Source organism: Talpa europaea, assembly GCF_964194135.1.
Source record: "Talpa europaea genome assembly, chromosome: 5".
NCBI classification, from domain to species: Eukaryota; Metazoa; Chordata; class Mammalia; order Eulipotyphla; family Talpidae; genus Talpa; species Talpa europaea.
The window spans coordinates 18,527,750-18,545,417 of record NC_140071.1 but is presented as its reverse complement, the minus strand read 5'-3'; the positions used below and the strand labels follow the sequence as shown (position 1 = coordinate 18,545,417).

At 36.6% G+C, this 17,668-nt stretch overlaps 1 protein-coding gene across 1 annotated transcript in view; it reads left to right on the top strand.

The window, feature by feature from the left end:
- Positions 1-17,668, top strand: part of CPLANE1 (ciliogenesis and planar polarity effector complex subunit 1) — a 95,411-nt gene that overhangs the window by 9,312 nt on the left and 68,431 nt on the right. Inside the window, exons 10-20 of the mRNA XM_084233903.1 lie at positions 131-283; positions 418-1,184; positions 1,710-1,918; positions 3,476-3,556; positions 6,884-7,048; positions 9,098-9,271; positions 10,882-11,110; positions 12,157-12,296; positions 13,120-13,337; positions 15,477-15,641; positions 16,568-16,706. Of these exons, the coding sequence (XP_084090029.1) occupies positions 131-283; positions 418-1,184; positions 1,710-1,918; positions 3,476-3,556; positions 6,884-7,048; positions 9,098-9,271; positions 10,882-11,110; positions 12,157-12,296; positions 13,120-13,337; positions 15,477-15,641; positions 16,568-16,706 (2,440 nt within the window). The remainder of the gene's footprint in view (positions 1-130; positions 284-417; positions 1,185-1,709; positions 1,919-3,475; positions 3,557-6,883; positions 7,049-9,097; positions 9,272-10,881; positions 11,111-12,156; positions 12,297-13,119; positions 13,338-15,476; positions 15,642-16,567; positions 16,707-17,668) is intronic.

Here is a 17,668-nt window from a genome sequence, read left to right as displayed (position 1 = left end):
TTTTCAATTTAAAACTACATTGACATATGTCCTTGGAGTGTAAATAGTTATCTGGAGTTTCTGCTTGCATGTGATAGAATTATGGGAAAGATTTTGTTCTTGGAAATCTTTTTTGTCTTCTCTTCGATAGCCCAAAAGCAAAGGACTGAACTTGCGATCACTGGATTCTCTAAGGTCTAGCCTGTTAAAATACCAAGAAAATGAAAGCTTGGGTAATACTACTGTCCCTAGATTCTTGCAGGCAGAAGAAACAATGAAGTTAAATGAAAAAACAGATTTGCAGGTACATGATAACAGTGTTTGATTTACTTGAACAATTATAGATTGACTTTATTTCAAGAAGGATGTTTTGTTCTTCTTTTGTTATAGAGAATCTGAGAACAGCAAGATGATTCTATTTTTTCACTCATGTTTTAGGATTTTGAAGCAGAACAAACTAATGAAGACAAACACTTTCCAGACAACTTACTCTCTTGGAACCATAAAAATGATTCATTGTTTAGTAGTGTGGAGGAGGGAAGACTGGAATTTGCATCTATGTTTGATACGATACATGCAAAAGATAATACCGAGGATACAGATAAAACCATTACAGAACTGCATTCTGTCCAGAAAAATCTCCTTGCAGCATGGGCTATAGGAATTTCAAAAAATGTGCCAGAAAAAAATTTAATGTTAAATTACACAGTAGTTTGTATCACTCACCTTTTCTATATTCTTCAGTTTATAAAATGTCCCTTGCCCAAACTTGATCTATTTTTAAGCAAGAGCCTGAGACATAATACATGGGTACTTTGTGTTCTTCAGCTTTTTCATCAGTGTTTATCAATCCAGTATTGGGATCTGAGATATAAACAAAATGTGGGACATTTGGTGAAGCTGACCTCAAATACTATGAAACTTTTGCTGACTCAGCAACAACAGGGTCAGTTATTCTCAGAGAAGCTTTTAGCTTGTTTTCATTTACTCAGAATGGTAGCTAATAATTTAAATGGAATTTACAGTCTCCAACCTGAAGTTATTTCAGCATCCACAGATGGAAGTAGAACAGTAAATCAAGACTCATTGGTGGTACCCATTTTTCAAATGTTTCGACATAGTGGTTCTCAGGAAAACTGTTCTTGGAACTCACCTTTCAAGACTGGCCCTCAAGTAGTAAATTTTGTTCATCAGCCGGGACACAGGTATAATTACTTTACTATTAGGGTAAAAAAATTTGAAATATAATTTGAAATATAATTCCACATTGTAAAATTCACCATCTTTAAGTGTGCAATGCAGTGATTTTCAGTATAGTCACAGGAGTGTAGAACTTAACCCTAATTCTACAGCATTTTTATTACCCCCAAACCATATATCTCTCATTATAACAATTAGCATAGAGCACTCAGTGTTATAGATATTTTATTTAAAAATATCTAGGGTACATCACAAGTGTTACTCACCATAGGTATTTTATTAGTCTTGGGCACTCATGAGACTGCTGAGATGTTGGTTTAGGCAAGTATAAAATGAACATAGTGTGAGATGAATTTATGAAGATTTTAATAATATGCATTTTTTGTCTGTGGATTTGGCTATATTTAAAATCTGATTAGTCTGTATATTTTTTTTTTTACTTCAGTGAAGAATAAGGCAAAAGAAAAAGGAGTCTATATTCATTCTTATCCTAATTCTGAAATTTGGTTTTGATGATTATTTTTGTGCAGATTGATTGTTCTCTGGAGAATATTGTACAAAAAAACTATATGTTATCAAATACAATTAGATCGAAAAATTACCGAAGGTGACACACAGTTAACTGAAAAGATGACACAGGAAGCATCTACCGTCAAGTCCTTGTTATGTCATATACAAGCTAACTTACAGACTGCTGGAGTTTCCTTGAACCAAACTGTAGACCTTAAGTCTGTCAATGGTCAGTATCTTAAAACCAGTTTTTTTTTTTTTTTTAATTGAGGTAATATTGTTTTACAGTGTTGTGTTTCAGAAGTATAGAAGCTCTACCATACCCACCACCAAAACCCACCCATGGTCCACCACTATAGTCCATTGATCCTTCTCCCCACTTTGTTCTTGCCCATTCTTTGTTCTTGCCATGGAACCTCAGTTCTACCATCAGATTTCTAGGGTTTGTTATTATTTTGGCTGTATTTGACCTTTATTTTGTTCCTCGACATTCCACATATAAGTGACACTATCCAATATTTGTCTTTCTCCTCCTGATTTATTTCACTTAGAAAAGTCCCCTCCAGCTCCATCCATGATGCTTCAAGTGGCTGCAAATGGCAAATGTTTATCTTTTTTGAAAACTAAGTAATATTCTATTGTGTATATATACCACATCTTCCATTGCCATTTGTTGTGTTTTCATCTTCCCATTATTTGGAATGTTACAGCTGCAGCACTTCCACTTTTCCAGGAGATGGCCCAGTATGTCAGGGAGCATTTATGTATAACTTGGTCTTCAATGAGTGTAAGCTTGGCTTCCTTGGTCCTGAGAGTGCTGTGTCCTGGCTTATTTTGTGCCTGTGTCAGTGCTGCTAGCTCTGCTCTCTGAGGCTCAGATGTATGTCTCTGAAGTCTACAAGATGACTTTCCGTGCAGCCCCAATGCATGCCACATAGCTTCACTTTATCCACTAGGTCCCCATATGCACCTACTCCCAGGAGAAGGTGGTGTTGGGGATTGTGCCTGATGTTTTTCTTTCTCACAGGAGTCCTCATCTGCCTGGTTCTCCCAGCACTGTCCTGCAGCTAGATCCACAGCAATCAGTCCTAACCTCTGTGGTTTCTGGCCCAGGAGCTGCCACCTTTTATTCACACTCATACTTTGTTCCTCTAATTTTAATTTTTTCTGTGTCTCTTCTGTTCCTCTTGTTCAAACATACTGGTGATTGATGCACTCTGTTTTCATCCCCTGAGGTGGGATCATTGAGCTCAGTGTCTGTTTGGACTTCTCAGTTTTGTTCTCACTGAAGCAAATCATGGAGCTTCCTCCAACACCATCTTCCCTTCTCCCTCACACTTATAATCAAATTTTCACCCCATGAATAAACAATACTGTTAAATGGGCCTTAATTTTATTAAATAGTTGCAATTGTTTTTCAAAATAAATTCAAGCTAAGATATAGATATAGGCATTGAATTTTTTTTTTTTTATTTATGCAATAGCTGGGATATAGGCCAGAGGCGTGGGAGGGTGAGAGGATTCACCAGAGACAGAATGGGGAGCAGAACAGGCAGACAGACCAAAAGCATTGCTGAGGGGAGCAGCGGGCGAACCAGGAGAGGTCTGCCGCACCATGTGTGTATATCCCCGGTGGGCCAGGAATCGCTGCAGAGGCTGTGGACAGCTTTACAGCATTGTGCTCAACCTGCTGTGCCACCGGGAGGCCCAGGCATTGAATTTTAAAATGGTAAATTTTTATAGTCATGTAATCACCATGACTAATTGTTGGTTAAAACCTTTGTAGGTGAAGAATGTTTCCTTTTAGGATCATATGAAAAAGCTGTTCAAATATGGAAGAAATCTCTTCAAGAAATACAAGAGAAAGGTGGTGAAGTATTAACAAATTTTTGCTATAATATGTAAAAACATTTTAGCACGCTGTATAGCTTAAAATAATTTCACATTAATGAATACTCAACAGTTTCTTAATGCATAAATGTAATACGTATTCTAGGCATCTTGACTGTCATATATACTTAAAATTAATAATATTCTTAGGATTTGTAGCACCCTCTTATCTGTAGACAAGACTCCTGTCTTTTTTTTTTTTGGTTAGTGATGTGATTGGTTGTTGGGGGAAAAATGAGACTTAGATCCTAAATAAAATAATTTTGGGGGGGAGTGGGGTTAAGGGTGTTTGCCTTTTAGAGAAACTGCAAGTATCTATATGAAAGACTAGGGATCAAATATTTTATCATCTTCTTACATACTTAGAGATACATTAGTTAAGGGTCTCTGCCTTTAAGTAATTCAGCCTTAAGAATCTCCTGAGATTTATTGTTGGGTTATGTGGAATTATGTGGAGTTTTTGATGAGAATGTGGGGGTGTGGATTCTGGAAACTGGTGATAGTTCTTGTGATGAAGGACTGAGAATGTGACTGCGTTGTCAGAAGTTCTCAGCTGATGACTTTTGAACTTATCCTGACAGCAACAGTACATAGTGAGGTTTGGTCAGTTACTAGATTTACTTTCTGACTGTCATGGCTTTGTATGTTTTATTCATTCATCTATTTAACCAATATTTAACAGTTTTTTAATTGAGGTATAATTAACATGAAAAAATCGGTATAATTGACATAACTTTATATTAGTTTTAAGTATACAACATAATGATTTGATAAATCTGTATGCATTATGAAGTGATCACCACAGTAAGGGTAGCTGACATCCATACCATACATAAATTACAGATTTTGTTTCTTGTGATGAAGACTTTCAGGTTTATTAACTTTTAAATATGCAATTCAGTATTATAATTATAGTCACCATGTTGCATATTACAGCTCCATGACTTATTTATTATTGGAAGTTTGTACCTTTTCACCTCCCTAACTTGTTTTTCCTGCCCCTGTCCTCTCCTCTGGCAGCCCCTGATCTGTATCTGATGAAGAAAAGTTTTCAAAATTGAGTTACATTGTTTATATTTCATTTATTTTTTTAAAGATTCATTTATTTATGCATACAAGAACTGGGGTACAGGCCAGAGGTGTGGGGATTGAAGGATTCACCAGAGACAGAGTGGGGCACAGAACAGGCAGAATGACTGAAATACACCGCTGAGGGGAAGAGCAGGCGAGTCAGAAGAGGTCTGCTGCACCATGTGGGTATCTCCCTGGCCGACCGGGGATCAAACTCGTACTGCAGTGACTGTGGACAGCTTCATAGGTTGCATTTTTAACCCCCTTGCGCCACCAGGGAGGCCTTATATTTCATTTAATATCATTTCCTACTATATTAATTAGAAATGGGTTCTAGAAATGGAGATTAAACATAGCAGTGGCTTCAATAAGAAAGAACTTTATTTCTCTTTTATTATGCATGGAGGCCAAAAGTTGACAGCCTGGACTGATAAGATCTCATTGAGGACCAGTGCTCCTTTAGATTACTTTTTACTCCATCTTTGGTGCATTGCTTCCCATCTCGAGGCTAGTACAATGGCCAAGATGGATTCTGGAATGCCAGCCATCACGTCTATAGACAATGCAGCCAAAGAATGAAGGAAAGCAGAGCAAGAAAGCTTTCATTTTCTAGCTGAACCACCTGTCTTTTTTTTTTTAATTTAAATTATATTTCCCATACAATTACAACCCCCTTATTTTGACCCCAATCCCTCCTTTCCCCGCCCCCCACGCCCCATAGAGTATCACTGGTTCATAGTTGTTTGTTGATTTTTGATATTTTCTTTCTTATAGTTATTCTTTTTCCTGGTTCCTTATTTAAGTTTTCTAGATTCCTGCTATGAGTGAGACCATCCAGTATTTTTCTTTTTCTTTCTGGCTTATTTCGCTGAGCATGATCAAATTGCATGTGTTTATCTTTTTTGAATGCTGAGTAATATTCCATGGTGTATATGTACCACACTTCTTGATCCAGTCATCTATTTTTGGGCATTTGGGTTGTTTCCAAAGCTTAGCTATTGTAAACAGTGCTGCTATAAACATAGGGGTGCAGGTGCTCTTTGGAATTGATGTTTCTGTGTCCTTTGGGTAAATACCTAGGAGTGGAATTGCCGGATCATATGGAAGCTCTATGTTTAGTAGGTCAAGAAATCTCCACACAGCTCTCCATAGTGGTTGGACCAGTTTGCACTCCCACCAACAGTGCAGGAGAGTTCCTTTTTCTCCACAACCTCGCCAACATTTGTTGTTGCTAGTTTTTTAAATATGTGCCATTCTCACTGATGTAAGATGTGAACCACCTGTCTTTAAGCATCTTTTCTGGAAGTTCACAGAATAGTATCTCTAGGTTCAAAACATAGTCACATTTTCACACAGCCACATCTAATGAGAACTTGTGTTGTAGGTGCAGTGTAACCCCAAATAGAATTGCAATTTTTTAACTCAGGAGGAATGGCTAAAGGGTAGACAGCCAGCAGTCTCAAGCCAAAACATCCTTCAGATATTTGAAGGCAGTGGTCAGGGACTCCTGTTTATTGTATAGTGTTTCTTCTCCTTCGGGAAGTCCCTTTGACTGTCTACTTGATATGTGTATGGTTTCTTTTTCCTTTTTTTTTTTTTTTAAAGATTTATTTTTATTTATTTATACAAGCACTGGGTACAGTCAGAAGCTCGGGAGGGTGAGAGAATTCACCAGAGCGGGGAACAGAGCAGGCAGAAGGACCGAAGTACACTGCTGAGGGGAGCAGCGGGCGGCAGAAGAGGTCTGCATGCCATGTGGGACCCTCCTCCGGTGGCCGGGGAGCAGCCGGGGATCGAACCGGTGCTGCAGAGGTTGTGGGCAGCTTCGCAACCCAGCGCTCAACCGCTGCGCCACCAGGGAGGCCCTCTTTTTTCCTTTTTTTAAAAATCATGTTCCCTTGGGAAACAAATTTCCTATATTGTGTCCTTGAGATAATTGTTGTGGTTCTTAATGCTGAGATTGTGAGGATGTACAGTTTTCTTTGGATAAAATCTTAGTTATCCTAGGGCCAGATGAAAGAAAATAAAATTGTTTAGAACCTAAAATGAAAAAGAACAAAGTATTGATCTGTTTTTTTATCTTAATAAAGTATAAAATTGATACAGAAAATTTCAGTAACATGACTATACAACTTGATGGATTTCATAGAGCACTGCTCCCTAGCACCCATGTCAAGAACACATTGCCTTGCTAATGTGTTTTTAATCTACGCTTAATTCTTTCTTCTTTAAGGAGGAAGAAGGACATGTTATCTTCAGATACGCTATTATCTTTCTCTTTTATACTGCTACCTCTATTGTTACAATTTAAACGATGCACAAGGATTATGTGATCAGCTAGTAAGAAAAATACTGAGATGGTCCCAACTGCCTATAAAAGAAGATAAAGATTGTTCAGGTATGCTTTTCATATCAGTATGTTTAACCTTGTTATTTTTGTATTTATAGGTTTAGAGTTGAAATTGCACATAGAAGTTCATAGATCTGTTTCTATAGTGTCTAAGTTGTATTAATGGTGAATTTTGGGCTGTCAGCTTCTCAGTAACAAGGATTGTGAGTTTTGTTTGTTTTTTTTAATCTTTGAATCCCCAGGGCTTGGTGATGATTGCCTTCTCAACTGATATAATTGTTTTTTCCCAGCCAGTATTTGTTACACAAAACCCAAGTATTTTACTTAATGTATTCATATTTTCTTTACTGTTGCTCAAAATGGCTTTGTAAAGTAATGAAAATCACTTTCTGAGGTCTTCTGATTATTTTTAAATATCTGTTTAAGAGATTACAGATTATCTGGATTGCTCTTTTTAAAAAAGGCTTACTTAAATTAAGCAGTAACCAGAGTGAGAGATATATGAACATATGCATAATATATTTATAATGCTTATTTTTAAAAGATTTATTTATTTATGCATACAAGAGCTGGGGTACAGGCCAGGGGTGCGGGGGATAAGAGGATTCACCAGAGACAGAGTGGGGAGCAGAACAGGCAGATCTACTGAAATGCACTGCTGATGGGAGCAGCAGGCAAGTCAGGAGAGGTGTGCTGTGCCATGTGGGTTAGCTCCCTGGCTGGGCATTGAACTCATGCCACAGTGGCTGGTGATAGTTTGATAGCACTAAGACTTTAACCCCTATGCTGCCAGGGAGGCCCCCCTTCCATGTTTTTGTTTTTTTTTTTCAATTTTGAAAAGCAATTTTATTTTTCCATTTGATTATACATATACATAGGAAAAAATTCGAAAGGCACAAAGAAGTATCTCGTCAAATAAAAGTCTCTTTTCCGTCTCTGTTCCTGGTCTTCCAGCTCACTTCCCTAGAGGCAAATGCTGTTACTAATTTCTTGTGTATCCCCCAGAGATGATTTGTACATATGCAGTCTTTTTTTTTTTTAAATAATAAATTTTATTTTTATATTCCCCCATACAATTGCAAACGCCCCATTCTGACCCCAATCCTTCCCCTCCCGCCCCCCACCCCCCAAAAAGTGTCTCTGGTTCATAGTTTTTTGTTGATTTTGATTTTCACTTTCTTATATTCATTTTCCTGGTCCCTTATTTAAGTTTTCTAGATTCCTGCTATGAGTGAGACCATCCGGTATTTTTCTTTTTCTTTTTGGCTTATTTCGCTGAGCATGATCCCTTCCAGCGCCATCCATGTTGCTGCAAATTGCATGTGTTTATCTTTTTTGAATGCTGAGTAATATTCCATGGTATATATGTACCACATCTTCTTGATCCAGTCATCTATTTTTGGGCATTTGGGTTGTTTCCAAAGCTTAGCTATTATAAACAGTGCTGCTATAAACATAGGGGTGCAGGTGCTCTTTGGAATTGATGTTTCTGTGTCCTTTGGGTAAATACCTAGGAGTGGAATTGCTGGATCATATGGAAGCTCTATGTTTAGTAGGTCCAGAAATCTCCACACAGCTCTCCATAGTGGTTGGACCAGTTTGCACTCCCACCAACAGTGCAGAAGAGTTCCTTTTTCTCCACACCCTCGCCAACATTTGTTGTTGCTAGTTTTTTTAATATGTGCCATTCTCACTGGTGTGAGATGGTATCTCATGGTAGTTTTGATTTGCATTTCCCTGATTACAAGTGATGTTGAACATTTTTTCATATGCCTGTTGGCCATTTGCATTTCCTCTTCAGAGAAGTTTCTTTTTAGCTCTTCTGCCCATTTTTTGACTGGATTATTTTCCATGTTTTTGAATAAAACTTTCACTTCAAGTCATAGTAGTTTCTAAATGTCTGTGCACATAATTATGAACTGGTTGTTTTTGTTCTATTGTCTTCAAGAAGTATAACTATTATAAATTAGCATGTATAGGCTATGGATGCTCATCCCAGAAAAAAAAATTATTTTGCATAATGTTGGGAACTTAGATATTAATTACTTTCTGATAGTTTGCTCAGAATCTCCTTTGGTTGATTCATACACCCTTTAGTTCCTGAGAAGTCTCATTGTGATTTTGGGATGACTGGCAGTGTTCATCCTGAGGCAGCAGTGAGGGTCATCCAATCCATGGCTCGATTCATGGCTGCCTATTTCACCAACCAGACGCTTGGCATTTTGCCACCTCACAATGTAAATGTTCTGCCTCCACTTCATATCAACACAGGTAATACATAAACAATTTTTTTCACTTTTATTTCTGCACATACTGTTTAAAATCATTTTATAGGAGGACCATTGTCCAGTGGAAATAATACTGTTCCAGCATATGATGACAGATAATAGATGTTCAGTGACTATTTGCGAATGAGTAAGATCTGAGAAAGGCAATTGCTTAGATTTGTTTTTAATTGAATGAGCATTTCTTAATCAGATTTTGGGCAGATTGGCATTTGTGAAGTTTCAATGTTTAAAAACACAGGGCTATTGCCTTCACTTGTATAAAATGTGGAAACACATTTTGTGCGTGTTAATTTGGAATGTAATTTAATTTAGATGATTTACTTTGATTGTTTTCTTTGGATCACTTACTTTGTTCTGTGTAATCATTTCATCAATAGGATCGAAATGTGTGTGAAACAACCTTATCCTAACTGTTGTGAACAAAAGAAATAAAGTATTTGTTTTTATGGATTTTATATCTAATAGGTTGAGACAGAAAATGAAGTGAAATGAATATATTAATAAGATATGTCAAATGGTGATAATTGTTATGTTGAGTATTAAAATAGAGTGTAGTGCATTGTGATTGAGTGGTTGTTTCAGAGTGGGATTTAGGTAAGAGCTCTCCAAAGAGTTGACATTTAAACTGAACTTTTTTGTTTAAAGATTGATTTATTTATGCATACAAGAGCTGGGGTACAGGCCAGAGATAGAGAAGGGTAAGAGGATTCACCAGAGACAAAGCAGGGAGCAGAACAGGCAGATCTACTGAAATACACTGCTGAGGGGAGCAGCGGGCAAGACAGGAGAGGTCTGCTGCGCCATGTGGGTCATCTCCCTGGCCAGGTGCTGAACTCATGCTGCAGTGGCTGCAGATAGCTTCATAGTACTCAGACTTAACCCCTTGCACCACCAGGGAGGCCCCCTAAACTGAACTCTTAATGACAACAAAGAACCAGACATGGGCAACTGAGGACTGAGAGCATTCTAACTTGAGCTTGTACAAAAGTCCCAAAGCAAGAACAAAGTTGATATGTTTGAGAACCTGAAAAATAGGTGTGACTAGAGCAGAGAGGATAAGGTGGAAAGTGATAGAAGATGAAGTCACATAGATAGGAGCCGGATAGTATATGTCAGTGTAAGGAATCTGAATATCTTGTAAGTGCAGTAAGAAGTTATTGAAGGGCTTTAAGCAAGAAATAACATTAACTGATAAATATGTTCAAGACACACATGTTAGAGTAATAAACTGGTATGCTGTGACCCAGTACTTTTAAGTGTGGATATATACATTCATATTATCTGAATAAAAAGTTTCATTGAACTGTATGTTTACTTTTGTGGTGCACTGTGATAGTCTTTTCTGTGTCCGTTCTACTCTGTTCTGTTACATTTTTAAGAATGCTGACATTTTCTTCATGACATGTTCGTGAGACATATTCTTCAGTGTTAAACTCTTTTAATGTATGTTAAATATTATTTTAATCCATATTATACATACATTCCATGTTGTGATTTCATATATCAAATATTGACTGAAGAGATAAACATACCCATTTAAGCAGGAGTGAATTCTGAGAAATGTAATACCCATTTTCTTTAACTTATTTATAGAACAGTCTCTACGACTTATTCCTCTGCAACACTCTGAGGTGGCCAGTGTTGTTAGAGATCAGAATCTTTCTAATGTATGGACAGTTGAATATGCCCTCGAATTATTACTTATTGGTGGCCTGATTCCAGAAGCTGTGTGGTTGGCACATAAACTTGGAGACTGGAAGACATCTGTTTCAATTGGTTTGGCCCTCCAACTGTTCTGTAAACAAGATAGCAATTTCACAAGGTATGCATATTTAGGCAAACTTAAGAAATGGTATACTAGAATCATCTATAAAGTATTTTATATTTCTCCCATTACATTTTATGGCATTCTTAGTTCAGCATTGTGCAGTAGAACTTTCTTCAATGATATAAATGTCTTACATGTGTTGTTGATAAGGTAGCTACTAACCACATGTAGCTAGTGAGCACTTGAAATGTGACTAGTAAGACCAAGGAACTGAATTTTCGATTTAATAGTAATTAATATGAATTTAAATAGCTGCATGCAGCTAGAGGCTGCTAGATGAACAGCTCAGTGGCTTATTTGTGTTAAAACATTTATTTGTTAGTAATACTCTCAAAGGTATTATAAGCAGTGGGAAAGTTTATGCCAAATAGTATTTAAGGTTTAAGCTAATCAAAATAATCTCTGTATATTACGGTATTGCTGTCTGGCATTACCAGTAATATAAAAGAATTCAGTAATTCATCATATTTATTAAGTAGCATTCTGTACCAAGTCTGTGTCAGGTATTTTAGTGGTTGTAATCTGAAGTGGCACATGGTTCCTATGTTGAAACATTGACAATTTAACAGAAAATAGGACAAAAAATAACTACAGTGTACCTATTGTGGAAAGAAAAAGTCCAGTGGTAGGATGGGGAGATCAATAACATCAAGTCGGGGAAGGACAGGAGATACTTTACATAGGAAATAACATTTGAGATGGGCATCAAAGGGAAGATAGGACCTTGACAAATTGAGTAGCCATAGGGACATGACCAAAGACTTATGGCAAGAAGCAGGTTTGTTTCAGTTTGATTAGAGGCATGTGTTAGGGCAGCAGTGGGGAAAACGAATGGTGAGATATACTGGTACCAAAATCATGGAGAACCTTAATAATCTTCTTAATACTAAATATGTCTTTGAACATTTCTTTTCTAAATATCAGATGAATAAATAAAATGAATTTCATTGTTTCTTAAATTTTCATGTTTAGCTTTTAATATGTGAATATTTCCTTTTTAAAAAAATTTGATTCATTCCATTAATTTGTTGTGATTTCAGATCCAAGAAAAAGAGTCTAGATCTACCATTAAATGTGACTCCAGCACAGATTTTCCAGGAAAAACTTCAATGTTTTTTAGGTCAACCAGCTTCTTTGGAAGCAAAAAGTGAAATGGACTCAAAATACAAACAATTTACAGGTATGTTGCATACATATGGTCTGACAGATGTATCAGGTTAATGTAAATCTTATGGCTTTTTTTTTCATTTTAAATTTTTTTAAAGATTTATTTCTTTATGCATATAAGAACTGGGGTACAGGCCAGAAGTGCAGAGGATGAGAGGATTCACCAGAGACAGAGTGGGGAACAGAACAGGCAGATCTACTGAAATACACTGCTGAGGGAAGCAGTGGGAGAGACAGGAGAGGTCTGTTGTGCCATGTGGGTAGCTCTGGCAGGGGATCGAACTCATGCTGCAGTGGCTGCAGATAGCTTCATAGTGCTGTGCTTAACCCCTTGTGCCACCAAGGAGGCCCCATTGCCTTTATTTTTAAAGTGACAGAATAGTTAATAAATTTTTGTACAAAGTTTGTATATTTTACCTGTCATCTAGTATATTGATTTTTTTTAAAGATTTATTTATTTATGCATACAAGAGCTGGGGTACAGGCCAGAGATGCAGGGGTTGAGAGGATTCACCAGAAACAGAGTGGGGAGCAGAACAGGCAGACTGACTGAAATACACTGCTAAGGGGAGCAGTGGGTGAGTCAGGAGAGATCTGCTGTGCCATGTGGGTTGCTCCCTGGTAGGCCGGGGATCGAACTCGTGCTGCAAAGGCTGTGGATTGCCTCATAGTGTGGTGCTCAACCCCTTGTGCCACCAGGGAGGCCCCTAGTATATTGATTTTATTTTTTTAGTATATTGATTTTTGATTAACTTTTGAAGATGTGAAAATTGTATCCTACAAGATAGGATGAGTATAATCTAAATTTTAACTGTTCAACCACTTGTATTCAATAGATCCCATTGAAGAGGAAGATGCAAATCTCCTGCTTGGTTCTGTGCAGGAAGTACTGACAGCAGCAGTGATGGCAGATGCAGATATTGTTTCAGGGACTTTTCAGCTGCTCATACATTCTGCCAAGGAGTTCAGTAAGAGACTGTGGGGCTTGGTGCCAGTTGGCATGTATCTTCCCGCTCCTCCCTTGTATTGTCCTCAACCAGCTGTTCTTAGTGAAGTAAGCTTACTGCTTAATATTTTAATTATTATAAAGTTGATTTTGTCCAATTTTAAAAATATTCAACTTGATAATAAGTTAAATGTGCACATTCTAAAGACAGACTTCTGGATCACAGCTTTGCCGTTTTCTAATTATACAGCTTTATGCAATGTGGTAAAGTGTTATCAAGTTTCTTTACCTGTAAAATGTAGGTACTGATGATGATCGTATATCTCATAGCATAATATGAGGATTAAATGAGATACCCTGTAAAAGCTTTTACCTTAGGACATATATAGTAGGTATTCAATAAATGTTAAAGTGGTTGCAGTGATATAACAAATGAGCTATAAATATTATCCAAATAATTAAAAAATAGGCATTTGTATAAGGTAATAAAATAATGAATATCAAAATTTGAAAGCCCGGTGTTATTTTTGTCTATTATTTACTTGTCTTTGGCTCTTTGAAATATTTTTATTTTTCTTAGAAATGTCATTTTTTTTCTCCTTTACTATTTATTGGGTAGCAATGCTGTTTTTGTCTCAGGAAGTTTTCCTCTGAAAAATTTTAATATGATTAACTGGTTTTAAGATTTAAAGTGTTAACATAAATTATTTACTTTTGAATTATTTTAGTATTTGATTAGTATTTTAAAGTGATTCTGGTATTGTTTCATTATACTTAGCTGTTTCAGAATTATCAACTTCTGTCTACTTTTTGTTTTATTTAGTGCTTTTTGTTACATCCTTATGTTTAGAATTGTGTTTTAATAGGTTAAAAATATTTCACTTGGTATTTCAAATGTAATATATTACAAATGGAACGAATAAATAATCTATGATAGTTCTTAGCAATTTCTCTTTACTCTCACATCTCAGTCTTCAATATATTGGTTTAAAAATTAGAAATAACATTTAGACATTTTGAGATCTCCTATGCCAATATTAGGTTTTGAATGGTTACTTCATAGTGCTTCATTTAGAAAAGATTTTATTAAACCTCAATGGTAGGATTTCTCCTACCCCAACGGTTGGATTCAGTGTCAATTGGAACCTTTGGGTTGGAAGTAATAGAAAATTTGTCAGAATTGACTGGTAAAATTGAGAAGATCATGGGAGTGCAGCCTGCTGACTCAGCTATGTTACCAAGGACTTGGGCTTTTTCTCTCTTACTTTGTTTTCTAAGGTATCAGCTTCAGCTTAAGATTGGTTCCCTTTGTGACAGCAGGATAGCTGCCAGTAGCTGCCATGTTCAGAGAGAGAGGGAAAAGGAGGAAAAAAACGCAATAGTATTTTTCTCCCAGCATTCCAAGCAAGACTAACTTAGGTTACTATCTGTCCTTTAATCAGTTATTGTGGCTAGGTTTAGTGCAGGTTCTGTTGATTAGAACCTTCCCTGAAGCTGAGGATGTGGGATCAGCTCTTCTTGAATCATATTGGTTGAGAAGAGGGTCAGATACCCCATAAAAAATTGAGTACTAGGAAGAAATAGTAATGGTAGGTGGATATTGGGGAAGCAAATGTATACTGTACTCACATTAATTCATTCTCTGGGAATTTAATCTCTACTCTCTTGAATAGCATTTATTCACAAACATTTATTGAGTCCTATTACTTTTAGACTTTATTCTATCACTATGATAATGCAAAGACAAATGGCAAGGTCTTTGCTTTTGAGTAATTCTCAGTATAGTAGGAAACATTAAGCAGTAGAAAATAAATTGGTAAAAACTATAATGAAAGTCAGGTGTTAACAGTAGAACAGAGTGGGACGGCTTCATTGAGTCAATGATGGTGAAATACAAGTAAGATTTTTCCAGGTAGAAATAGGGAAAGGGCATTCTTGAAAGGAACCTCTCTATAATATTACACCAGTGGAAACAAGAGTGGTAGGCTTTAATGTTGTGGGGAAGACTTGGGATTTGGGTCAGTTTAGCCCTTGATAATTTATGACGGAAGATCAATAGTTCCTTGACACTAGAAATAGCTGTAGTTGAAGTCTTTTAAGACCATACCTCAAAATTTCCTTATAAATCTCCAGGAACATTCTAGTTTGAGAAGCACTGAATATCACTAACCAATCTGTATTTTTTACTTCAACCTTTAAAATTTCCATATTACTAGCTACTAAAATCAATTATTTTATTTTTATCAGGAAGATGGTGATGATTTTCTTTTAAAAGCTGAAAAAGATAATCGCCAGAAAGTATCTGGAATCCTTCAACGTATCCTCTTGCTCTTCCGGGCCGCTCGGTGTTCTTTTCCTGTAGCACAGTGGTACATCTTGCAGTTGAGGTGGGCAAGAAAAGTCATGCAGAAGGTACGGAATGTCTGAGCCACTTCTGTCCTATGTCAAACAACATAATATACTAATATTAATATTTTACAGTTGATACAGACCAGAGTCACACTACAGTGGGGGGTGGGGGGAGGAGAAGAGAGATTAGGGTTAGAATAAGGGGGGGTGGGAATTGTATGGGGAATATAACCAAAATGAAAATGCGTACTTTATGTAAAAATGAAAAATGATGTAAGAATTATATAAAATAAAATAATTTATAAGAAAAATATTTTCCAGTTGATGGCATTTTCCTAAGGAATATTCCCCTATAAGTCCATGAATTGCAGATTTATTAACAATAAGCAATCTGGACAGTCCTAATTCTTTCTACTGAGAGATAAAGCCTCCAAATTGAGTCATTACGTTAGTCCCATTCTGCCTGGCAATTGTTAGTGTAATCTATTCTGTTAATTCCAGTTGATTTCAGTTACTTCCCCCCCCGTCACCCCATCACTGAAGATTTAAAATCAGTACTTTACCTGATATCTGTGTCCTGTGGGGATTTCTGTGGGGTCAAAGCATGGAAAGTTAGAGGTAGTTCTTTGCTGTGTGTTTCCTTTGAGCACACCAGTCAGAGTCTCCCCCTTGATATCATTTGAAATGTGCAATTCAGTTTGATTCTGAGACTATCATCCCTTCACATGCTGACTTCAGTGGAGCTATAACTGTAAGCAAAAACTGGATGACAAGAGAGAGTAATTTGATTATAACTCTTGTTTTCTATTTTTTAGTTTAAACTAGTGAATTCTTGAGTTAAATTTGTAAGCTAATTTAGGGGTATTTTACTTAACATAGTTTTGGAACTATGCTGTGTTTTCTATTCTGTATGGCTTATCTTGCCTACCTTATTAAAAATTGATTTATATGACTGACAATGAACATATTCTATCATTCTTTATTTTCAGATCCGAATGAAAGGGTCCCTTCCTTCACTGAGTCCTTTCCCTCAGTCATTACTTAATTATTGTAAAGGGGGTATAGCATTCTTTAGACCTGGATCAACTGGAGACCACAAGCTTGATGAAGTTTCCATTAAAGCAATAGGTTTGTTGAAAATAAACTGCTTGCTTAGAAATGTATCTAAATATGAACAATGATATATTTAACATATTGTCACTCTTCAAAGCAAAGTATGTTCTCTAATATTTATGTTTATAATACTGTATATTTTGTGTATGGTATTAAGTTATATGACAAGTGACAGTTAATGACACCGTCATTATTTTATTATTTAAATTTGAAACTTTAGCACTTAACAATGCCTCTCTGGTAATTGCTCTTAGGATACATTGCCAGTAACTAAGTGGATAGGCCTTGAACCTTTGAATATGCACTCATCAATCTTGTTTCCTTCTTTTCTAACTTAATATGCCCACTTAATGCTTTTTTCAATTTTGTGAACTTTCATATCTATTAAATTTTAGTGACTTCTATTAGTGTATGTATTGTAATTTACTTCTGTTGTTGTATATTTGAATTGCTTCAGGCATATCCGTTTCTTTTTGCTATTTTGATATATTTTCTTAAGATAGATCCTCAGAAGTGGAATTGCTGCTGAGTCTATGGATATGCCTATTTTATATGTTTCGAACTAGTATGCCAAATTTTACAATTTCCAGATTAATGGGTAAAAAAATAATAGTTTTTATAGTAACATGTTTTTATCTAGACTACTTATGTTGAACATTTAATATGTATTTTCTCTATCAAATGTATTGCCTGTTTATGGTCTATGTCTAGTTATCTGCATGAGAATCTTAAAAGGAACAGACATTTTCAATTTCATCCCCATTCTCTTTTGCTTAATCTTAATTCTTGGGCCTCCCCAGTGGCGCAGCGGTTGAGCACTGGGTTGCGAAGCTGCCCACGGCCTCTGTGGATCTGGTTCGATCCCCGGCTGCTCCCCAGCCACCAGAGGAGGGTCCCACATGGCGCGCAGACCTCTCCTGCCGCCCGCTGCTCCCCTCAGCAGTGTACTTCGGTCCTTCTGCCTGCTCTGCTCCCCT